General features: G+C 41.3%; 1 protein-coding gene across 2 annotated transcripts in view; it reads right to left on the reverse strand.

Moving 5' to 3' along the window:
* ntn1a (netrin 1a) overlaps window positions 1–25331 on the reverse strand; it is a 63039-nt gene that overhangs the window by 14904 nt on the left and 22804 nt on the right. The window contains exons 3-5 of one of the 2 annotated variants that reach the window (XM_040146635.1): window positions 13435–13623; window positions 4755–4904; window positions 1630–1683 (exon numbers count right to left, since the gene is read on the reverse strand). In XM_040146635.1, the coding sequence (XP_040002569.1) occupies window positions 1630–1683; window positions 4755–4904; window positions 13435–13623 (393 nt within the window). The remainder of the gene's footprint in view (window positions 1–1629; window positions 1684–4754; window positions 4905–13434; window positions 13624–25331) is intronic. The other variant, XM_040146636.1, reaches the window with a different exon arrangement.

Below are 25331 nucleotides of genomic sequence, written 5' to 3' on the forward strand. Positions count from 1 at the left end.
TGGTTTCCTTCAGGTGTTTACATTTGTTCAATAACATGATTTAGTCAATTGGATTATAAGAGGAAGATTTTTTAAACAATATGTAGCTACAGGCAAACAAGATTTCAAATCTCCATAAAGCATTTTTTTTACTTTTCACTATTGGAATGCTAAAACGGAAAAGCAATAAGTATGCAGATCAACTTTGTGAATTTATTTAAGCTGATAAAGTAATACGGTTCCCTCTCTCACTTTTCCAGTAATCCCTCAATGAGGTGAAGAAAATTTCCTACACTCCAAAAGTGGACAGATTCCTGACAAGGGGGCCTAGAGAAACTCCAGATATTCCAGCTCGGCACCACCCACAGTGTTATATGAAGACAAAGCGTGAAACAGAGGGAGACGAAGGAGGTGGAGGAGGGCGAAAAGAGACTGAAAGAGAAAAGAGAAAAGGTGGAGGAGGGTTGGGGACCAGCGATATCCTGACTGTGCTGTCAATCGAAGCTGTCCAGGGAAGGCTGGGGACCTCGAAGGGTCCAACAACAGCTGCAGGAGCATCTTACACACACTCATGCACACATATGCATACACCTTGGGCCTCCTGCAACTTCATGGCTGAGACAGAGCAAACACGCTGCGAGCCAGATGACTCAACTTTTTCCACTATGAGGACAAAGACGGAATGTATTGCAACAGGGTCTGCACAAGTATGTCTGTTCAGTACTCTAAAAACAAGATACATGCATTTGTGTTTCACATTTGTAGAATTTATGCCAGGAACCGTCCAACTGTATTTGAATAAATTAAGGAGTTAATCCATTATAATATTAAATCACATATTGAATTACCAGCATTATGAATCTCTTACTCTTATATTATGAAAATATCTCCCACAACCACTAACATATCACCAGAAATTCAACCAATCAGTAAGCTCACATTCCAGTCCATAATCTTTAAGCGGTCATATTGCATGAATCACTTAAAAAAAATCAGAAGTGGGTTGGGCCATGCACTGACATATTAAATAACAAGTACATTTGGCATTGCTGAACACATTCTGACAATTTATCTTTATACAGATTTTAGGTCATAACATCCAGCTCTAGTATCTGATGTACCACCACTAATCCTGATGTCATATCCCATCCTTAAGGATAAGACAGTAAAATCATCTGGTGAATAGATGAAAAAAAACCAGAATCCTACGCCACAATGTAGGATCCAGTTCCCGCAATCAGTCCCTCTCTCACTTCACTGCATCAGACTGAGAGAGAGGGAGTCTGGAGAGATGAAATATCATCAAATCACAGAAACTGCCAGCCCCCAGTGCCGTACGCAAGACCAACACCCCACTATGCCGCAGTTAGACTGATTAATTGTGAAAGTGTGAGAGATTAAAGAAGGCACATCCCAGGGTTGCTGCTAATGGTTTTAATATTCATGAAGCCCTAATAAGGAGGGGGAAGGCAAGAGGGATCCAATTTATCCTGCAGTCTGTTTTTTATACTTGGCATGGAACTTTCGGAAAATCCCATATCCATTTATATACTTCCACAATATTCACATCATCCTTTCCTAAAGGCATAATGTGTTTGTGTGGATGTGTAGCACGTTTAGAAAAAATATAAAACTCCCAACTGTACTCACCTGATGGCTCCTCTGTGCTGCTGGACGGGGTTGTAAGAGGTGCAACTGGAATCTCTACTCCCAGAGAAAAACATAAAGACAAAGAAAGATCAGTCTCATTATTATTGGCACATAACATTTCACATGTTTTGGTCTTTGTGTGCATGCACGTTGGCACAGTATGTGAAAGAGGATATTTAATAAGGGAGGAATATGTCAGTGTTAGGGCCATGAGTTGTTCAAAGTGCTGTGTTTTGTTTTTTTTTCAACAGACAAGCTTTAAGTGTAACTGCACAATTGTTATGGTTAATGGTAGGCTGCAAATTTACTAAATACCTTACTGACAGAGAGTGTTGAGTCATTTTTACTTCTTTACTCACACTATGATATATCTGATTGATTAAATTATAATGGTAGTGCAGGGTGTCCTGATGGCATAGGGGTCAAGACACTGAACAACTCTCTACAGTCTCAAGTAAAGGCCTTGTATGCTAAGAAAGCCTTGAAAAAGGCACTGCAATCCTTTGTATAACCTGGGGGTCAAGGTGCAAAAATATGTATTTTTAGCTTTCGTGAAGTTGATTAAGAAGTACTATTTCCCTTAACATTTCCACTTTTATTCATCTATTGCTCAAATACTTTTTTTTCCATAAATTTCAAGCCTCTACCTCAGACACTAACCAATGACAGGCCTGCAGACTCCAAAGGGATGGAATAGGTGACAATTCTAAGAATCGGGCTGAACGCTTTCAGTGTGTCGCTGCTGCTGCTGCTGAGCCAAACGAAGCTATAGTAGTTACTAAGCTCACTTCAGACAAGGATACATTACTGAAGCTCAGTTAAACAGCAACATTTCAAGTTACAGCAACTGAAATCCGTTCCTTCACAAAACATCAGGCAGTTTCCTGCTCTAATTCCCTTTTGGATCATCACTGTATTTTCTTTTTAAAACAGCAAATTTCGATGAAAGGCAACAAGTTTGCAGCTGTGAATAAACTTTCTTCCGTCATTCCACAAGTCAGTTGGGTGTTGGGTGTTTGATAGGGGTGACCCAAGGATTCAGGCACTGGCCATGAATCACAACTTCTAGTCGGGGACCTTTGTTGTGTGTCATACCCCATCTCTCTGCACTCTGATTTTGTTTTATCTCTCTACTGTCATCTGTCTGATAGAGGAATTTAAAAAAAAAAAAAAATTTTATTAATTGAAAATGTTCCATCATCTACCTACTGGCTCATTCAACACCAGGAACTAGAGTCTCAGTTGGATCCTGTCCTGTGCCTTAACGGAGTTTAACTTCCAAAACATTCATATTTGAGTATTGTTAATTTGATTCATAATAAATGTTTCTCATCACTTTCAACGGCTTTTTGTAATTCAGTTGTTATTTCTCTGTTTCATCCTCCTCCCTTGCACCCCGATGCAGTGGTAAACTACAACACAGCTGCTGGCAGTTCTGATGTCCAAAGACTTGATTCTCTCAGCCCTCCTTCACACTCAGTTGTATTCGAGTGGGTAGGAAGTTGACACTCAGGGAAACCATGCATGAAGAACGGCCCTCTTATCTCCAAAGAGCAGGATGGCAACAGAAGGTATAAAACACACATAATGCTTTTTTTGTTATTGTGGGCAGGAGGGAGAGAGGGGCTCATCAAAAAGTCTGTATAGAGCAGCAAGGGGGGGGGGCGAGGACAAAAGGCAAAACCACAGAGATGTATCAAAGAAACATGCAAAGAAAGAGGTCGACACACTGAGGGAAGAGGTGCACAGCAGTGGTGGTTTCAGCTGTGCAAAGGTGAAGAGTTTGTGTATGAGGGAAGAAAGAAAGAATCAAGTCCTTTGATCAAGTAAAATCTGATTTTCTCAGCTGGGATTGAGGAAACCTGCTTCCTACTTTCTGAACGTACACAACATATAAGTATGTGTGTTGTGCGCCATAAATCAGAATCTGCTGAGTGATGTGCACGCCTTTTGTTGACTTGTGGACGTATTGAGGACTTCTCCCATGACGAATTGGTCTACATAATGACAAGAAAAACAATTACTGCCAAAACAATGGCGCTTAAAGCCCGGAGGTCCCTTTGCTGATGCCGTTGTTGATCAGCAGTCTTCCGTCAGTATTCAGTCACCATGCGTGCCAGTTTAGATAATGAGCCTTGTGTAGATTTATGGCTGACAGCGCCGGAAGTTATACACAAAGATATAATATGACTCTCTATTAAAATTAAACTTGGCAAGCACTATCGCTGAATCTAACAGAGGGCTGTTGCAGATCAAACTAGATTGCACAGTGATCATCAGACAGGGACTTCATTTCCATTTTACAGCGATCACTGCATGTGTGACACCTTAGCTTTAACTTAACATTCCCAAGAATCAAAGATATCTGATAAGTTGATTTAATTTACTCCTTTATTGGACCTCAACCATATATATCCATGTAGAGATTTATTTCTCACAAGAATTTACTTCCTGCTATCTTATTATAATGGCAAGAGCCCCAAATAAAAACATGTTGTTTGAAATAAAAGAGGCCATCGATGTCCATGAGTTGTAATTGGCTATGGGGCTTTAAGCCTTTAAATCTTTCTGTACAGGCCTTACCTTAGGCATTTCTATACTTTTGCAGCTTTAACCACAAGGGCATGTTTTGGTTTATAGATGGACAGCGGATACTGAGAACAAGACTGATTTTATCAGTCAACCCAAATCTTTCTGCACTTTTATCTAAAACACTTTGGGGCTTGGGGATGCTGGTGTTAACAGCTTTGGATTTTCACTCAGATTTATGGAAACCAACAAGCCAGGAGGGCTGTGCAGCCATAACCCTGAGGTTCGGTTTAATGGTGTGTTTATTTAAGCTAGCAGATTTACTGGTCAGAAAACCAACACTCGGACTCGGACCACTTGTCTGAAGAAAAGGATGAGAGGATTTAAGCAGTGTAGGAATGTCTGCTGTGTGTTTTGGTGTGTAGCGTTCTGTATTATGCGTTGGTTTAACTGTGCGTGATTTGAACATGGACGTGTGTATATCACAGATTGTAGAGTCAGGTGTGCCCCTTCCTTTCAGCTGTGTGCAATAGACCTGGGGCCAGGCCATATTGTCCTACAGTGAGGAAGATATGGTAAAGACTGGTTCCACGTACTTATGCAGGGGGCAATGGGCGAGCGGCTCTGCTGGTAGCCTTTAGCACAGCGGTTGCACGTGATACCAGTCACGCCGTCTTTACAGGGACATTGTCCTGTGGTTTGGTTACAGGTTTTGCCAGCAGCACCCACTGGATGGCAATCACATGCTGTGAGGAAACAAAGGAAGAAAGAGAGGCACAGTGAGTGGTCAGACACACACACACACACACACACACACACACACACACACACACACACACACACACACACACATGTGGGGAGATACAAATATATAATATCTAAAGAGAGTGCAGGTGGGTACACAGCAGCAACAACAGCAGTGGTGGCAACAATAATAGGGTGGTGAGAGACAGGTGGAGGCGTGCACGGACAGACAAAACTTACTCAAGTTCAACACCATAACGCTCATTTTCCAGCGAGTGTGGTGTCATGAAAGAGCAACACATCCTCTAAGTTCCAGACACTTCTTGACATTTTGGCACTGTCGGCTAATTAGCTAATTAGCATGTAGCCATCGCATCTACCATTATTAAAAGCTGCTAAAATACAGTATCAGCATAATGTTGAATCACAAATGTGTCTGTATGTGTTTGCATGCGCCTTTGCACGTGAGTGTGGCTGCTTGGCCTTGGTGTATATGCCAGTATTTAAGCGCACTGCGGGCCTGCAGCTGTGTATGTGAGGTAAAGAGAAAAGAGTTGTGCATGTTTACCAAATGATAAAATAATGGAGGATAATCCTAATTGCCTGTTTCTGATTAATGCCAAACTTTGAACGTGAGCCAAAAACGTCTGTCACACTTCCTCCAAACTGGGGGGTCTATCGAACACATATGCTTCAGGCATGTAATCATTTTCCAATTGCTCACCCCCTTCCAAGCCCTTAACTTATTTCGGAGCCAAACCCTTGTCAGGTTTTAAATCGGTGTTGAATAATAGTTGTCTGAGAGTTGTTTCTTTTCATCTCTTTCTGGATATAAATAGTAGTGACTCTGGCAAGGAGAGGTGGTGGAATTAATAATCCTCACCACAGTCCGTACAGTAAATCCTGAACAGTTTAAACCAGCCATTTTCACTTCTTTACTTGAAAAACCTACAAAGCCAAAAACGCTGTTTGTCATCAAACTCTCACCACTATGTTCTTCATCCCGTAAGTGTTATATTTTTTTTGTTTATTTCCTATGGAAAGCCAGTGATACTGACTTTCAGCCTCAGGGTTGGGTTGGCTCTGTTCATTTGCTGCCCCTCCCTAAAGATTTTTTTCTGCGTTGTGTCACTTGTCACTCTGAAAGCCTTCAAAGGCATAGCTAAATTATGTACTTTGAGGTTTGTGGTGGTATTTAGTGGTTTGGCCTGTTTTGTTTTTCACCACACAGACTGTTCAGCCCAAAGTACAAAATTATAGCTTCAGAACAATCTCTTCATTTCAGCCCATTGCATTGAGTTTAGTCTTTAATATGCATAAATGCCGATTAAACTTTTAATTGATAGTGAAGCTTCATGCACACAATCAAAAGCACAGGTTTCTATTGTATGTTAATTGAAGGGGTTAAATAGTATAATGTGACTGCCGGAACAGATGTTATTACGTGATTGTTTCTGGGTGTATTTGTTTCACTTAAAAAAAAAAAAAAAAGCTGTCAGTGTCAGTTATAAAGCCATATGTTCTTTATCTTTACTTTGACCTAGAGTATTGATGCGGTTGTTATTCAATCAGGCTGTATGAGAGACGAGCTCTCTGGGAGATCCCTATTACAGCGAGCCTCGAGCAGAAGACTGCTGTTAAGTGGTAATGTAATACGCTATCTGTTCTCTTTATGATTGACCTCAGACTTTTTGAAAAAACACAGTTGTTGTTTTGTGAGATATTTTGACAAGTGAAGTACAACAAGACAACTCTGTCCTCCGGGTTAAGTCCATAATTTCGTATGAGGCTGTGCATTTCAGCAGGTCACCTCCTCTTGCCACTCTATCACACACTCTCTCGCCTTTATCTCTATTGCCTGTTTCCTGGGATTCAGCTTCTGTTGCCACTCTTATCTCTTATCGGTGTGTGTGTGTGTGAGAGAGAGAGAGAGAGAGAGAGAGTGAGTACTTGTGCTGCTACTTGTCCCTTCTTATCAGACTCAGAAAGCCTCCTTAAAAGCATGTGTACCTATTAGCACCTTTATCAGACCAATCTGTCACAGCCTTAATTGCTTAGTTGTGTCTAGCTCAGTGGGACGCACGCGCACGCACACACACGCACACACACACACAGAGACATACGTACATACATACACATGCGCGCACGCACGCGCGTGCACACTAAATCTCAGGAAGCCCAATAAACAGCGTGGAGGCCAGTTCAGCACGTCGTCAGGCCTGTAAATTTAGGAGTATGTCAGGGGAGTTTGAGTCAAAGGGGGGCGAAGTGCATTTCTGGTTGGAGCTTCAGAAAATGAGGTTATATCTTTAAGAGCATCTGCCCGTAACCATCGCTCAGAGCCTCAAGCCTGCCAGTAAATCAAGGTGCACAGCACATGGTCTACAGGTGGGACGCCTCCCACTCATCCTCCACATTTGGCCCTGTTCATCGACTTGCAGGCTGGCTGACTGACTGACTTGCTGTCCGGTTAGATGACAAATTGATTGACTCTCTGACTTGATGACCCACCTACTGGCTAAAGTACAGGTTTTACTTGGGGTGTGAGCGAGAGTTTCTGGTTTAAGTGTGTGTCCACTTATCGGCTAAGTGGCTCTGTGCTCTGCTTCATGGCTACTCCAGATGGCTCAGGGAGATATGGGGACAAGAGAGCAAGATGCCCTTTCTGTCTCAACATGTCCAGCAAGTATAACTGACAAAAGTTTATGATAACAAGTGTAGATGTGCGTCTATAAGGGAGCCGCTGGTCTTCTCCCAACAACATAGATCTGAATCTGAAGTATTGGTCCTGTGCAATTGCCATGTTTGCACACTAAGACGATCCTGGTGCCGGACAAAGAATGAAAAATGTTCTTGGTTAATGGGAGAGTGGAAGGCTTATTCAAAGGCAGGCAGTCGGGCTTGAGTCTGAAATTGCACAATGTGAGAATTTTGAACTCTGCCAATCGTTTACCATAAAGCCGGTGTTTGAAGTCTGCACCCCACTCCCCCCGTTTGGTTTGTGCGCTCTGTGCCAATAAGAAGTTGGCCTTGGAGTAAAGCCAAGCTATTCGAGTCTGTATTCTATTATAATTTGGTTTCTGCCCCTCCAAAAGTATCTTTGGAGACAGAGACAGTGTTATTGAGTTGTTGCAACATACATAAACAGCTTTCGAAATGATGTGTTGTTTAGTGTTTTAGTAATCAGAATAATAGGCTGCAATGGTCCGAACATACCTGCTCTTGGCCACAGGGAGCGTCTAAAATGTTGGACATTGGAACTTATTTTGTGAATGATGTTTGATGCACAACACTGCACATGTGTGTTGTTCTAATTGAAAACAGATATCAGCAAACCCAGAAGAACCCAGGGAATCCAGAGCTAAAAGTTTATATTATTAAGAATTTATATTTTTCAAATCCCAAGCATTTTTTATGTGGTCAATTAAAAAAACAAAAACAAAAAAAACCCCTACTGTGTCAATGGAAGACATATGCCGGGCAGAGGGGAGGAGTTTTTTTGGCATGTTATTCTGATTGAAGCAGACGATCCCTCAATCGAAGCCTAATTTTCCTCTGTATTCAAAATATGTTCCTCATCATCCCACTGACCAATGTAATTATATGATGGTTAAAGTTGAGATTCAAATGTGAAGGCCTGAACTCAATCCATCAGTCACAGAACCAATGCCAACCTGCTCAAGCTTGACTTTATTAAGTTTAGACGGTCCTCCGAGGAGGATTAATCAAGAGCAGCATTCATTATGTAGACCTCTTATGTGGTTATTGTTGTTGTTCAGTATACTGTACGCTCCACACCAAGACGCGTCTTGGGGAAATCACTAGTGTATAAATTTTTAGGGCAGGCTTTTAAAATCAGTACCAGGGTGACAAACGAGGGTAACACAGCTGATTAAACTCTATGTAGTTATCACTGTAGAGTGACATTTGTTACCTCAGTTATATGTCAGAAATGTTGAAAGACCACCTACGGTGCTGCATCTCTTGGTCTTTTTAATTCTCACTGCCACCTCTTCAAGTTAAACTCATGCAATTGTATGTCAAATACACTGTGTTTTATTCAGAGGCTTCACACAGTTAAATATACAAACAAGAGCTGCTTGAAACGTATTCTGTGTTTACACTCCAACTCAATGAGGGGTGAAGTTATAAATTTCAGCGTGTAAATGGAGCCACCGGGCAGAGCTCACTTTCCAGCGGATAAGCCGCTGCACTCCTTTACTCCTAGCGGCCTCCTATGAGGTGCTTTCAGGGAGGATTGTATTACACATATAAAAGCAAACTCCTGTGCTCCTCGACCTGCCCGCGCTCCTGCAGCGTTCATTCTCGTCCAAAAGCCACACAGCAAAAGCTTCTCTCTTTGAATTCAATAAATAACCAAACTTCTTTAATTGCTGTCACTCCGGTGCAGCGCTCACGCGGCTTGAGGAGCGGACAGAAATTAGTTCTGCAGTTTGAGTTTCATTGAATTATCTTGAGTTATGATGTGGTAAACCTGAGAGAATTTGGCAGGGCAAGACTCTGACAGCACATAAAGGTGTTTGATGTAGGGAAACAGCTGTGTGTGGCAACTGTAAGTTCATTAACAGAGAGGGAGAGAGAACGAAGGAGGGAGAGGGAGAGAGCATGTAATACAATGACACACATCCTTAAAATCTTCATCTGTAACTTTCCAAATATAGTTTTCAAAAATGTTTTAATTGGCAAAAGAAACAGTTCATGCTTTGTATCATTTGTCAGCTTGGGGTAATTACCACAATCCTTTATTGTAAGTCTGTTTTGATGTAACTAAATACCTCAGTAGAACTTGGACAGTCTTTGCTTATAATTACACCGGGCGGGGAGAGGTGGGAGGTGCATAAACTCTGGCAAATTTCATGGATTCAATTGAAAAAAACCGTTTGGGTGAGCTGACAATTTTATAAATGATGATGAAATGTGTTTATACTTCAGTTCGTTGAGAGGCAGCAGAGAATGTGAAGGAGTCACAAGTGAGTCTCTAGTGTGGGTGAGATGATTTAGTATTTAGAAGTTCAGAGACTCTGATGTAATGAGAATATGACATGACTACATGACTACACTCCTGCTATGAGCCTATGGGACTATAATTATCATAGAACAATAATATTATTGTAGATCATATCATCTGACTGTTATGAGATTCCAATCAGGGTTTATGGAGCTCATGTAACGCACTGACAATGTTTTTTTTTGTTTTTGTTTCATTTTGTTTTTAACTAAATCAGTGTATGACACTGAAATTGTGCAAAAAAAAGAATAAGAATGACATTAATGATGATCAGGATAATAAGTAAAGCTGCAATTAATTACTGTTTTCATTATTATTTCAATCCTGCAATTTGCTATTCGATTGGTCAGTTTATTATTTGGTCTATAAAATGTCAGAAAATTTAAATTAAATTACATTTTTTCAGAGCCCAGGAATACATCCTCAAATTGCTTGTTTTGTAAAACAGTCCAAAACACAAAGGTAATAAATAAACATGGATATAAAGCAGGAAAAGTAGCAATTCAAATTTATTAAGATGGAAACGGGGAATATTTTCGCTTTGAAAGAATGTATTTTAATCAATTAATAAATTAACACTATAGACTTTAGTGCTGAAAAACACAAGAAAACTCTTAAAAGAAACCGTTAATTCAAGTTTGATTCTGTTACTTCTTACATTCTTAATGAAACTGAAACGCAAACAGTAGTCTTACTATGGTCAAAAATGACTGAATCTTGCTTGTGCACATAACATTAGCAGCGAGACCAAGAGCACCAGGCAGTCAGATGAGATGAAAAAAAACAGCCTGCACAGACACAGAATCCATGCACAGAGGACAGCCGATGATGAAGGAGGGCGAGTCCCTGTCAGGCTCCGAATCAGTAGCACTAGTTATCAAAAAGGCTTGCACACTCCTAAAATATAAAGCCAGTCCCACATGCCCAGATACACACGTTCTATACATGATCAGTTAACTCCAGATGCCAGAGGTCCATACCAGGGGCATTTTTCACAGCTTTTGACTTGCTGTTTTGACTTTTACTTCATGACTCATTTATCCAAAGTTTCCTAACATGAACTTAGTCATCATCATCGTATGAGAGCAGATTTCCACGTCAATGGAAACTGATTTTTCTTAGTGCAGACAGGCTGTTTTCTGGTTGTGGTAAAAACAAAACAAAACAAAAAAAACAACCTTTTTATAGTTACATGAACTGAGGTTTTCACTCACTGTTTCTTGCTTTAATTTGGTTCATCTGCTTCAGAACATGGGAACCGTTAATGCATTTGTTCTCTTCTCCAGACCCAAATGTTGCCAGCTTGTTTCCAAGCTCTCAATTTCAGTGGCTAGCACACTGAGAAACTCACCATTGTAAGCAGGAAAAAAGTAGTAAAAAAAAAGGCTTTAATCATCGGGAATATGCTGGATCAATCATTCGTATGCTGAATGAAAATGCAAAGGTCTCCATCATCTAAAATGTGTAATGCGTCAGAGAAAATTGTGGTATAGTGATAAATACTACAGTAAATGACTCATTTTAATTAACTAATTTTCATTATACACCAGACATGAATATAAAAATGGAATAAAAACACATTCTGTATTTTGGTACAGATCTTTCTATTTAGCGATTATGCTTTTATGCTTTGCATTAATATTTTCTCGACTGTATATTGTAAACTGTATCTTTTGTCTGTAAGCGCAAGTAAACAAGTGTATCTTAATTCTGTGGAGAAATGCACAGCAGGACCTTGAGGCATCTAACTTTTTTCTTTTGCGAGAAACAAACCCCCATGAAAGTGAATTATGGGATGCTGAAAGAATCAAATCTTGGACACATGAGAAGGGATGTAAAAACAACAACAAAGAGAGGTTAAATCTCCACAATTAGCTCGCCTGGTAGACACAGCAGAGGATAAGGGTTAATGATACACAACGCCCCGACGTGATGAATGTCTGTTTGCATTCCTGCTCGACAGGAGAATGGGCCCAAAGCCACGGAAGGTGTTAATGTCAGTTAAGGAATATCACTCATGAGAGGCTTGAGGGGTGAATAAATGGATGCATTTGTCAGAGAGCTTTGTTATGGATTTGTGTGCATGCAGAGAATGAAACGTGCTTGAAATGGTTGCTGGATGTCAGGAATTTAATGAGACCGACTGCAACGTGTGTGAAGTTCTTTTGCGTTAGTTTGACCAATGTTTTTATTACAGCAGCACTAAGTATGCCATCATGGAAAAATGTACTTTCTGAAGGGGGAAAAGGTGCAAATTAGGAGCTGATACCCTAACCCTTTTTTGCAGTTGTTTTACTCTTCAGACATGCCTTCTGTCAAACTGACTGATTGGTCAGTTTATTTATTTACTCCCTGGTGAATGATATGAGAAAACTCAGGCTTACGCTGTCAGCGTGCAGCTTATATTTCCTCACGCACTGCCTTTGGAAGAGGGTGCTCTGAAACCCTCAATCAGGTATGCATGTATTTCTGTGTATGTGTGTGCAAGCTGTTTCTATACCAAGCGACTCTGAGTTGTCTCCGGGCTTGTTTGCACAGGGATTCAGCTCCTGTTATCTTTCCCTGCAGCAATAGAAGAGGTGAGAAAACATAGCCTCTCTCTTTTCTATCACCCCCCACCCCCTCCACCTCCTCCACCTCTTCTCTTTCTTTGACCCTTATTAGCTACGGTGAGGGCTGATGGCAGGCGATTCATCCCAGCACTGAGTAGTGGGCACACCTGCGTGGGGGTGTGTTCCTCTTGTCCTCCTCCTTTCCTCCTCTTCTCCTTACCCATCGTCCCTCGCTCTCATTTTTCACTCTCTTGCCGCCCCCGACTTTTGCCTCGTCTCCTCCTTTTTCTCTGCAGCCCTTCCACCGATCTTCCTGGGTTCTCATTCATCTTTGACCTGCGCAGGGGATCACTTCACACCTCAGCTCTGTTTGTTTTCCTTGTCCTGTCATTCTTTAACCCACCCGAAATGAGGCCAAATAACTCAGTGTCGATGAGGGAACACGCAGCCCAACCCGTTCATACCACCACGACCTCCACAATCCCAGCAGACCCCCAACTCATCTCTGCTGACAGAGGGAGATGAGGGGGGGACAGTCTCAGGAATGTAAAGACTGCTGGCTTCCCCCCACTTCCTGTAAGTCATCTAAACCTATTTCATTTAAGACCTAAATAATTTCAGTTGTGGCTGGGATTTCGTATGGAAGTATCCTAAGTATGTCCTTCTATATTCGTCAATTATTATTTTGATAAAAATTGAAAAGCAGTAACCTTCTAAAACAGTCTCTAAAATAGCAAAACAAAATCTAATCTTAAATTTGGCTTGTTACGCAACATGTATTTCAAAACTTTTCTGTGTAAGGACTGACTTCTTTACCTCTGATTTCTTATTTTATTTTTGTATAACGTTCAAAACTTCTGTAAAAGCCACCTGACTGCCCACAAAAAATGACAGAAGTGAGCTGCGGTAGCCAAAAAAGAAAACAAAGTGGAAAAAAAGAGAGCACTGTACCTTTGCAGGCTTTCCTGTGTGAGATTGGTTTGGACAGATCTCGGTAGTAGCCCTCCTTGCAGTAGTGGCAGTGGCGACCTGCTGTGTTGTGGCGACAGTTGAGGCAGACTCCTCCGCTCTTCCTCCCCGACAGCTTGTACAGCTCCATGTTGAAACGACACCTTCGGGCATGAAGGTTGCAGTTACAGGCTGTGGCGGAAACAAAACACGATGCAAAAAGTTTAAATTAGCTTGAATCAAGTAGGTTGAAGCAGAATTTCTTCCAGTTATCGACAACAAGCTTGGCTGGTAGTTGGTGACATGTTGAGCATTTTTCACTGAATCTGCAAGGAATCTGTTGTACTGTAGCCTAGTTTGGATGCTTACACTTTGAGAGCAGTTCAAAACAGACTTGGCGGTTTTGTTGAGGTGAGGTTACTTGTTTGAGCAAGTCACTGAAAAACCTGTGGTGAGGACTGCAGGTGCTTAGGGCCAATGGTGGGAAGTAAATAAATACAATATAAATAATTTACTCAAGTACTGTACTTATGCACAGTTTGACATACTTGTACTTTACTTGGGCATTTCCATTTCCTGCTACGTTATACTTCTGCTACGGTAGACTTCAGCCAATTTTTTCACTCCACTACATTTATTTGATAACTTTAGTTACTAGTTACTTTGCAAAGTTAGATTTTAAATAGAAAATGTAATCAAATAACAAATTATAATGTGTTATTATAAGTTAAAATACGATAAGGCTTTACTGATCTCTGGGGGGAATTTCACAAACTACCAGGAAGTATATACAATAATTAAAACGACCCCCACTTTCACCAGCTGCGGCATTAAAGTGACATAAACATTAATGCATCAGCAATTATAATCCAATAACATAATACAGTACTTTATTCTGAAATGGGTCATTCTGCACAATGAGTATTTTTACTTCTGGTACTTTAAGTGTATTTTGATGCCAAAACATTTGCACTATTACTTAAGTAAGACTTTGAATGCAGGGGTATGTCTGTGGTATTACTATTTTTACTCAAGTAAAAGATCTTTGTACATCTTCCACCACAGCTCAGGCCACCGAATGTGAGAGTCCAAGTCCTTTGGGTGCATTCATGTTTTATAATTTCCTTTTTCCTTACAGTAAATTCTCCTTTATATAATTTAACTGAATTGACATGAATGAAAAATAGTGTCATTAAGTAATAATACTGCCCTACAGGTATCTAATAATGTACGATAATGTCCTGACATGCAAAATGAATGACCCCTGCAGTGGAAACCGCCTGGAATAAGTCCATTATTCATCATATTACTTACACCTTTTTTAAAGTTTGTTGGTTATCAGTGTGAGTCATGACGGTGTTAATTTCACTTGTTAAAGTTCACCGATAACTTAACTAAGAACTACTTTTTCAGCACGTTTAATTTACTCTCCCCTGTTGGCTAATTTATAATGGTAGTTAAACTATTGATACTGTTAAGCAATTTCAAAGGACATCTGCCACCTGATCAGGAATATGTTTTTTTTTTTTTTTGTGGCTGCAGTATATTAATGTCATTTCCAGGATCTTTCCTTTGCGTTTACGAGAGTCACGTCTGACTTGATGCAGAACCGCCACTGATACTGAGGGAGGGCGGAGACAGTTTGCACTTTTCTGATAATGAGGTCAAACTTTTCTTGCTTTACCTCTCTCCAGCTGTCTTTTTCTGTCTTTTGCTCTAACATCTCTTTTACTCTGCTCCTCACTCCCCTTTACTACTCCTCAAGGTCCTCTCCAGCTCTCTGGAGTCCATACTGTACTAAACTGAAAGCGAAGGCCTGGTATTACCGTTCCTCCATTCCCTGCAAATCCCTCTGAGCATGTGCGAGACCCCTCACCGCCGCTTGTTTACTGATGAGTACAGTTGCCAGTGCTGAGTTTAATTAGCCGGCTGATGTTTATTCATGACTTTCTGGCAACAGAGTAAGGCAGACATGCCCAACTTCATTAAGGCCTGCAGTCCGAGACGCCGGTCCTCCACCACCATAGCACACACATTCATGCATTATTAACGGCAACACTTCTGACACAGTTCGTGGCTCTACTGCGTGTGGGTGCATACTGTACGGTATGTGCATGTGTACGAATGGAAATGGGGGTTATCTGGGTCCAACTGGGTCCCCCTGGCTGGATCATCTGTCCAGGTTTTTCTGCACCACCCCTCCACACAGCTCTTTTCATCATCTGCCCATCATACGGGCAGCTCTTACTTCCCCCTGCATCCCTCAACATTGCTTCTCACTGGAGTGTGTGTGTTAGTGTGTGAGTGTGTTCTGTGTATTTACTGTGTGTTTTCTGGGTGTGTGTTTCTGTTTTGGGACCCCTGAGACTCCTTCTCTCCACTCCAAGGACCTAATTACAATATCCTTTCTAAAATACACACCCACTACAAACGCACACACACACACACACACACACACACACACACACACACACACACACGGAATCTCTGTGCCTTATCAGCAGTGACTTGGCTTCCCCAGCTGTCTGTCTTTCCTGCAGGACAGCAGGGGTTTAATTAGTGATACATCTCTCTGCTTATTCTCCCTGCCTCAAAATGGGTTTTTTTAATACCATGAGACTACAAGATGATCATATTTACTTTACATTTTCTGCGGAAATAAGATTTTGTGATATTTCACTTTGAGTACATTTGGGTTTAAACGCTAATCTTTACTCCTGTTTCCCGCTGACTCACCTGACTGGATTTAGACCTGTTTTGTTTTTCCTTAAAGTGACACACATCTCTGTTTTCATTGTTGTCTTAAGCTAGATTTACACCTGTGTATGACTCATGTTGTCTGCCTTTCAGACAGCAGAGCAGATACTTTGCGTCGTGGCTTCACTGGAAAACCCCCAAAGCCCACCGATAGCAACAACCTGATAGTTTGTGTCTCTGCACAGAACTGTTGAGATATAAAAGAGGTTATAGAGATAAAATTGCATAAAACTGTCTTTCTTTCCTAAATATTTTATGACTAAAATTATATCTATTTTAGCCACAGAGATCGTAAAATAACACAGTGGATTAAACTCTTCCCTGTTTAGACAGCTCTCAAACGATCTGTATCAGTGTGTCGAAAAACTGGAGCCGGCTGTCAGTCCAGCTCTGTCATTCCAGCTCTGGGCCACAGCTGGCGACAGCTATCTGTGAGCTCGCCCGCAGGTAACAAGGATCACTGTGGAGAGAAGTGAAGCTGGTGGATTACCAGTGCACGGCCTCAGACCTGCAGACACGTCTCTGTTACACTACAAAGATTGTTTCACACCCACCTAAAATGAAGAGAGGGGAATTCTAGCCCACCGGACTGCGAGGCCCCGGTGAGAATAATGCTGTTGTCCTGGAAGGCATGTTGGTTATTGTAGAGTCACTATACAACCTGGATGTGAAGGTGTGGGGCAGAAGGCCACATTGTGTCTGAAGGTAGGATATTATCTCAGATAATGGAGACGAGTGAGAAACACTTTATCTAAACTCACCGACACTGGGCGTGATGTAAGCTTGTTCACACAATACCCCTTACGCTGTCTACGGTGGAGAAAGCTTTGGAAACGGTGTTATACTTGGCACAATTCCACGCGTTTCATGTGCGCAGACTTTTAAAAAATACATCCTCCCAGCCTCGTCCAAATTAAGGCACATTTAATTGAAAACAATTTGAAGATTTGTAAGGCAATATGTGACATGTCTGGCATGAGCTTATCAGGTTTCCTCGGGCGAAATAAAACAACCGCTTGCCATTCAGACATCTCAGTGTTATTCATTCATGTGGAGTTACCTGTTTCCTTTCGTTATTCTCTATCAAACAAATAATCAACTTGTGTTTAAAGATAACATTGTGAGGTCAGTCATGTTCAAAAACCCCCTTGACAAAGAACTCTCTATTCCTAAGGTTTCTTTGCTACTGCAATTTCTGCATTTAATGTATTTTACCAGATTCAGCACTGTGCCAATACCGGTTCATCTCACAGATATTATTTGAATTCGTGAATTTTGTATAGGATTAAAAAAGCTCGGTAAACTAAATTTCCTTGTTAAGAAGGAACACAGATTGAGTACGAGTTTTAACTTCCAGATCAAAAAGTCCGGGCTTGTCAACACAATCTGCTCATTAAACAGCACCACGTCATCTCTGTCACAGCTCAGTGCAGTGGTAGAAGTGAAAACTCCTGCATCAAGCATTTATAATGGGGCAGCAGCTGCTGTCTATTTTCTCTTGGAGGTAAAGCAAAATTAAACTGGACTACAGTGACATAAAACACGGCCGTCACAAGCAACCAGTGAGATAGTTCCTGGTAGCCTCTAAAGGCTAAAAACTGAGTTATAAATAAAGCTGAGGATTTAGTTAAAACTAGTCCATCACTTCCGAAATGAGAGAGAACCAAACGTGGGGTACAAGTATTTTTTTCCTTTTCGTCATCCCATTCAATAAAAAAAATCCTGAGAACAAAGCCCTATATTTGTCCCAGGTCTGGAAGAGAAAGGTGAAGGTTTCCTCTGTTTCATTTTCCCTAAGAGACACACGCACGCACGCACAACACTCCTCACACCTGCTCTTTAAAACCAGCAGCATTCAGGGTTCCTGCCCTTCAGTGGAGACACAAAAGCTGAGCTGTAGCTTATTTCAGTCAAGCAATCAGCTCACACACCTTCACAGCAAACAAAGAACTCATGCCAAAACACACACACACACACGCACACACACACACACACACACATTTAAAGTGCACCAGGTGCACTTTAAAGACAAGTTTGCTCCTAGCCTCCAGTGATTCAACATTTAATCTTTCGGTTAATATGAGAAGAATAAATTATATATATAAATAATAAATTATCAGAAAAAATCGTTATCGTTATCAAGCACAATTTGAGTAGCTTTGTAAATTATACTGTGGATAAATAACATTAACAAAAACAAATTAATCCTCATAAGACACCCTAAAATGTTTGGCCTGTTTTCAATCAAGTTAACTGCTTCAGGCCAGAGTGAGTCGTTGGCCGCCTGTAACTGCCCCCAGGTGAGCAGTTAAAAGAGGTGCGAACTGATACCTTTAACTTAAGTGTAACTGAATTAGCTGGACAAAGCTACGCTCACCAAGTGCTTTTTAAAGCCTCCTGTAAAGTGAACGACAACTATCTGAAAGCTGCATTTGAGTCTTGCAGCTGTCAAAAAATTTTAGCCTCCAACTACAGAATTTAACAGGAAACTGATTTGTTTATCAGCCGTTGCTGTTTCCCGCACATCCTAGGAAACAAGGGGGTCTCAGCGCGGTGTCTGAGTGTGTTTTGGAAAGTTGGCTAATTAGTTTCTTTGAGTGGTTCCCAGCCTCTATCAACTGACCTCAGTCCCACAGCAGCGCAGAGGCAGCCTTCCCTCGGCTAATTAGAGGGAAAATTCAAGCAACAGAGCTGGAGGTTGAGGTTAAGCTCATCGTACTTACGATAAGCCTGGTAATTGAGAAGCGTCGGCCACAGCCTCGATTTGTACTAAAGAGACACTCGAGCAACTGATCTCTGCCACTTTCACTCCAACTCCACATGCTGGATTTGTTCTAGCTGCCGGCTCTTTACTTCCCCAATGACACCAAGACACAAACAAGGAGAAAAGAGCTTTAGAAATGTTCAGGAAACTTCAAAAAGAGAAGGGTTGTTGTATTTTTGTACAATATCAGGCTATATTGAATATCTAACCGACCCCAGTGAAAAATGACTGCAAATGTCTTCACCGTCATCAACAATTTCATCATATAGAAATTTCCTTCCTTTTTTTTTTGAGGTCTGTGGAGATCACATGCTCTGACAAAGAGCCTCTTATTTTTCCACAGCTCTCGGGAGATGTCAGCCTCCCTGCTGCTGTCACCTCCAGCACTCACCCAAACAGGACAGACTACCAAAACCAAGCACCACCGCCTGCAAGCGGGGGACCAGCAGGAGCTCTGCTTTTCTGTCCCCCGCTTTGAAACAAACACCGAGGGGAGTCTACACATGAACAGTTTACTTTTAATCCTGGGGTTTCCCCCCCAAAAAGGTAATCGGATTAACTTCTAACCCCCCACAGGAGAAAATGAAAAAATATTGGCTGTCCCCTACATTTACAATGTTTGGGGTTGGAGAGGGTTTAGGGGAGAGAGAAAGAAAGTTTAAAGTAGTACATGTTCAACTTATTTCTGCAAATGTTTTCATAAACTGTGCCCCAAAATATCTGGGACTTGATACTTTCCCTATACTGTACAGTGCATTTAATTAGATGATGGCAGTGTGTAAAGCATCCCTACTTCCTTCTCCCTCACACAAACACAAAACCACACACTATAGCTGGATGCACAGTGCTCGGGTGAGCTGCCCTCTGGCCTGATGACCTGCAGGCAGCCGCTCTCTCTCTCTCTCTCGCTCCCTCTCTCCCTGTCTGGGGGTTGGGTCGACGGGGAAACGCGATACACATGCCGGGAAAGTTTGGGAGGTTTGCTGCTTGTCATGGCCGAACACAGGATCAGATGCGTGTGGAACACAAAACCCCACAGAGATCCAGAGATTTTTTTTAACTATTTGATATACTGTTGGGTAGTTTAATGTATTACACTGCATCATATGTTATAAGCTCGATAACACCATGTGCATTTGAAATCTTGATTTGTAAAGTAACTAGTATCTATAGCTGTTGAATAAAGGTAGTGGAGTATAAAGTGCAACTCTCCCCTCTCAATTATAGTGGAGTAGACGTATAAATTGGCGTATGGAAATAGTCAAAGTGAAGTACAAGTACCTCAAATTTGTACTTAAGTACGGTACTTGAGTAAATGTTCTTAGTTAGTTTCCACTGTTGACAGGAGGCAGAGCGTACATAATGCTGCATCAGTTAAAAAAAAAAACATCAGAATGAATGACGATAAAATTATATAGTTTGTTTTTTAAACTGTACAAGATTGAATGGCATCAAAAGAGCAAATATTTATACAACTAGGCTGAGTGTAAATAGGTTGAAAAATGTTACTGTAAGTAAAAAGATGACATTTCAACAATTGGCACAAAGTGACAAAAAGAAAAAAGAAAAAACAAAAAGAGAAGAGGCCTTTAATGTCTGGCATTTCTTCTGGAGAGCAGACATCACAAACAATCATTTTGAGGCCATATTCATTCCTTGTTGATGTTTTCTCAGGGAGGAGTGATTTGAAAACATGATGCTGGTGACAGGTACCTCTAGTAGCGCCTCATATGCGATTGATGTCGGACCACACGAATGAAGAGAATGCGTTCGCCGACGATGGCATTTCACTATGAAGAAATAATCACCCATCACTGATAATGACTGCTTCTCCCAAAACAACTGAAGAATTTCACTTTTTCAAAAGCCTCCGTAATAACTGCTGAGCCAAAACACTGAATGATGTGAAATTACAGAAATATTTACGTTGCCCTCTGCAACGCACCAACTGAAAAATCTGTTTGGTGGCAACCTATTAATTTGATCGCATCCTGTTTCCAGGCTCTGTGTTTAAATGTTTATTTAGTCTCTTATAAATCAGAGCAATACTTGTTTTATCTTGTGCCTGTAAATCCAGACACTGGCATGATGAAGGCGGGGATTTCCAAATAAAATGAGAGCTAAATGAAGGCATTTGAGGCATTGAAATGATAGAAGAAGCATTCAACAGTATTCAACTCTTTTGTGTTTGATGTTCTCTTTAGATACAATTATAGCTTTATATAAATGTCATTTACGATTACCAGCTCAACTCATCTTTTCAAACTAGCAAATTATTTTTCCATGCATTAAACGTTACCACGAAATGTTTAATTGCTGTACAAAAGCATGAACAGACATCTTTGTGCCATATTAAACCATAAAAAGTGCCATGTTTTCACCACACATTTCTTATTTGGACTCACAGTAAAATACAATCCCAAGAAAAGAGAAAAATAAGATTGGACAACACTAATAAAACTTTCAGCATGCTTGACAAACCAAAAACCATGAGTGTAAATTTCCAAGTTTTCAGAGGCTTTTGCAAGATTTGCAAACATCTAGATTTAGTTAAATAGAAAACCAAACTCCACTGTGACACAAACAAGCCACCACTTTTTATGACAGCAATATGAACAACTATTATGTGATAAAGTCGTCTGAAAAACAGCAATTTATTCTAAAAATGTCCACACAACTTTCGCGAAACAAACCGACCCTTTCAGGTTTCAAAACATTTCTTTAGCCTCATTATTATTTTCATTTCCACATTTCTGCTGCAACACAGTGCCGCAGAGACTACACAAAGCAAAGAGAGGGAGAAAAAAGAGGGAGTGGGAAAAGCAGGGTACCAACGATGATGATGTGTGGGGGGTTTGGGGCCAACTCTAATGTGTGAATTGGGAAGCACCCTGGGAATGCCATGAAACTCTGGGGTGATGGAGCAAAAGTTTAGGCGAGTGGGAAGAGGGAAGGCAAAGCAGGATGAGGCGCCCACTGCAGAGATTATGTCAGGCTAATTTAATTCCTTTATTGCAGCCAATTAGCTGCAGCACTTTAGCCCCCTGTGAGCCCTCTATCCCTCTTCATTCAGTCTCTAATGACCCCAACTAAACTCGGGATCTCAGCTGCCCCCAAAGAAGGCCGTGTTTCACACCTTCTGTATTTTTAATAAGCAGTTTGTCTCGTAGACACCGTACCAAGGACGAGGAAGAGAGTGAGAAAGAAGGAGGAAACTAGAGAGAGATAAGGAAGAAAAAAGAGAGAAAAAAATCTGGGTGAAGAAACGATGAAGTGGACAAAGGGAGGGAAAGAGATCAGTCTGCTGCTTGTTACATCCCGAGCCTGACTCGAGGAGACTTGGCTTATTGGGATTAAGTCATAGAGAATATTCATCAGTCCTACAGGGTTATCAAAGATTAAATATGCGGTGAGGACTGATTTCCAGTAGACAGATTCCATTTGCAGTCAAGCAGCCTTTGCTCACTTGTCTGGGCCTTTTTCATTATCACTCGAGCTTTTATTTATTTCTCCTTTCTTTATTTCATAATTTAACAGTCAGATGTTTTCCCATATTTGGGAAAATTATACAATTCCCAGCGCATGCAGGCAGAGCATCGGGGGTGCACGTTCTGTCGGTGGGCGATGCAATGCAGTGTGATTATCCGACCGACGCAATTAAAGAGCTGTGAGAACCGCCTTGCTTCAGTGCAAGCAGGGATCCCTCATGAAGCTATTAGCAGTGGAGCGAAGGTTAATGTTAAGCAATGGATTTACAGTAGACTGCAAAGTAAATACCAGCTCCATATCTAGACAGCTTCTTATACAAGTCACATCTCAGCCCTGTATGCTGTATTTAAACTATGAGAACAATCTTACAAATATACAAATGTACTGAATATATAAAATGTAACTGAAACTGACGTTTCGTTTTATCAAAAACAGGAAAACAATTTTTTGCTGTATTTAGATGACCATTTCAGGACCCATAACATTTCCTCAGCAACAATTTGCCTCATTTAAGTTCCATTTCATTAAATGTAATTAACTGTAGCTGTAATGGTTATATTTGATTGGAGAGCTTGTGGTGATCATTTATTAATATTTGCATGTCGGCTTTTTATCCAGTTGTAATTGTTGCCCTGATTGTTTTAATGTTTCTGTGTGAATTTTTTTTTTTTTTAATCCTGCACTGTACTTACTCTATTAGATACTATCTCTGTGTTTAATTTCCCTTTGTACACAGAGTGGAAGATATCCTGGATGATTTGAATAAGTTTGTTAACAGTAGTCAACACAATTTTAAAAAAACAACTGTTTTTACATTGTTACTGCACTGTTGCAAAATTTTCTAAACACTCTTGCTACAAGAGTGCTTAGAAAAATGTATGATTACACTAAAGCAAGTACATTTATAAAGGCATCGTTTTCTCTCGTTTAGCTTTCAATACACATAAAGCTCACATTTTCCATCCACAAATTGAATTTCAACATATTGGTCTTATTTTCTGAAGTGAAGGGAGAGAAAATAGAGCCTTTCGTAAAAATACAAAAAAATCTTGCTCAGGAATATCGTGTTCTCAGTTGCCTCATTGTCATGCCATCAGTTTCGGGGACTCTAAACTTGCCGGTATTTAACTATACCACTTTCTGCTCTGAAAATGTCAAAAAGCCTCCTGGTAGACGTGGCATAAAGCTAATGGCTCTAGTGGCCTGTCTGTCCATTAGAGGGGATAAAACACACTGTCTCAGCAATTTTCAGCAACTTTTCAGATTGAAAACACAAATGTGATTGGGAAGCCTTTGACACATTAAGACCATTTTAAAATTTATCTACTGTACATTTGTGTGCAGGCCGCCCCCGGCTGCAGGATAACCTGCTCCATGCTGAGTTAAATAGCCCATATATTCACTCTCTGTCCTCATGTGGGGGCTAATAAGGCCTTTCCTTTTTCAAGAGTCTAACTAGCCACACAGAGGCACAACAACAAAGAAAGGCCTAATGGCCTCCAATTTCCCGCATTAGTGCCCATTTAATGGCTGACCTGCCCTCTCGTTAGGCTGCGCAGCATGGGAGCACTTCTCAGCCTTGGTGCGTGTGCACACACAAACACACACTCACAGAGTACTTCAGCCCTCCACAGGCACACTGCCCTGGGCCCCTGCAACACTTCCACCCCACGCTGAGACTGCATAATAGGCCAGTTTGTAAATGGGCTGGACTGTGATCAGTGGTGCATCCATTTGCTGAGTAATCAAGGGTCTTTTGTCTGAGTGGTGTGTACGGAGCAGGGTGCGTATGTGTGTGTGAGAAGGTGTGCGTGCGTGCGTGCGCTTTTGAAGAATTGTGCACTCACTTGACAGAGAGAGAGAGAGAGAGAGAGAAAGAGGGAAGGAGAGAGATTCTCTCTGCCCATCTATCTTTATTTGTGCGCCCATCGTTCTTAAAGTGTGTGTGTCCATGTGAGTGTTTGCGTGAGTAATTCCGAGATAAAAGTGACGCTGCCTGGAAAAGATCTCCTCCAATTCATGTCTATGGGAAAAAACAGCTGACATACAGTGCGGGAATAAAGGGAGCCCGGCTGGGGCCGTGGAGGGGCTGACGAGGGTGCGTTGTGTGTATGTCAGCTATGCCATAAAAATGCCATGGGTGGAGGATGACATTGGCAGGTCCTATTCAGGGCTATAGCGGTGAAAGGGTCTTTAGGGTGAATAAAGATTCCTTGGGCCTGTCAGGTCCCCATAGCTCCCCACCGAACAATACCCGCTAAGAGCAGCTGTCTTAATAGCGTGAGGGACTGACAGCTTTACGAGCGATGCGATGCTCTGAGCAGCATCTGTGCAAACTTTCCAAACAACGCTCCGCTGTGTGATAACATAATACAACCCATCAGGATAGTATAGTGTTTGCCAGAGAGTTTAGACAGTGAATGCAGCCTGTACAATTCTATTTTACATAAATCTTTAAGGAACCTGACCGGACAGTGTTGGCAGACATGTATCACCTCGATGCTCCTCATGAACCTTATGTGTGAACGGATGCAGTGGCACGATAGCAACAGATCCTTCCTGAGTGTGATGCGGATTGGAACTAACTGGATTTACAGTTCCCGTAGCAGGAAGACCAAAAATCTCTGTTTTCACTTGGGAGAGCAGTTGGGTTTTTATTGAAGGGCTGAACTGGGACTACTGTATAAATGTACTGTGTTTGACTAATGGAGAAATGTTTCCTTTAAAAAGTAAGCGCGGATTACTGGAACGTTTCTTCCTGCCATCAGTGTCTGATCAGATAATCACAGTGTGAACTATTTGAGACTTTGCTCCTCCTCCTCTTCGAGTATTTGCTGTAAATCAATGGGTAGCAACCGCAGTGCAGCACCCTGCCATCAAACTGTCTGTC

Source organism: Xiphias gladius, chromosome 15 (assembly GCF_016859285.1).
Source record: "Xiphias gladius isolate SHS-SW01 ecotype Sanya breed wild chromosome 15, ASM1685928v1, whole genome shotgun sequence".
Classification (NCBI taxonomy): domain Eukaryota; kingdom Metazoa; phylum Chordata; class Actinopteri; order Istiophoriformes; family Xiphiidae; genus Xiphias; species Xiphias gladius.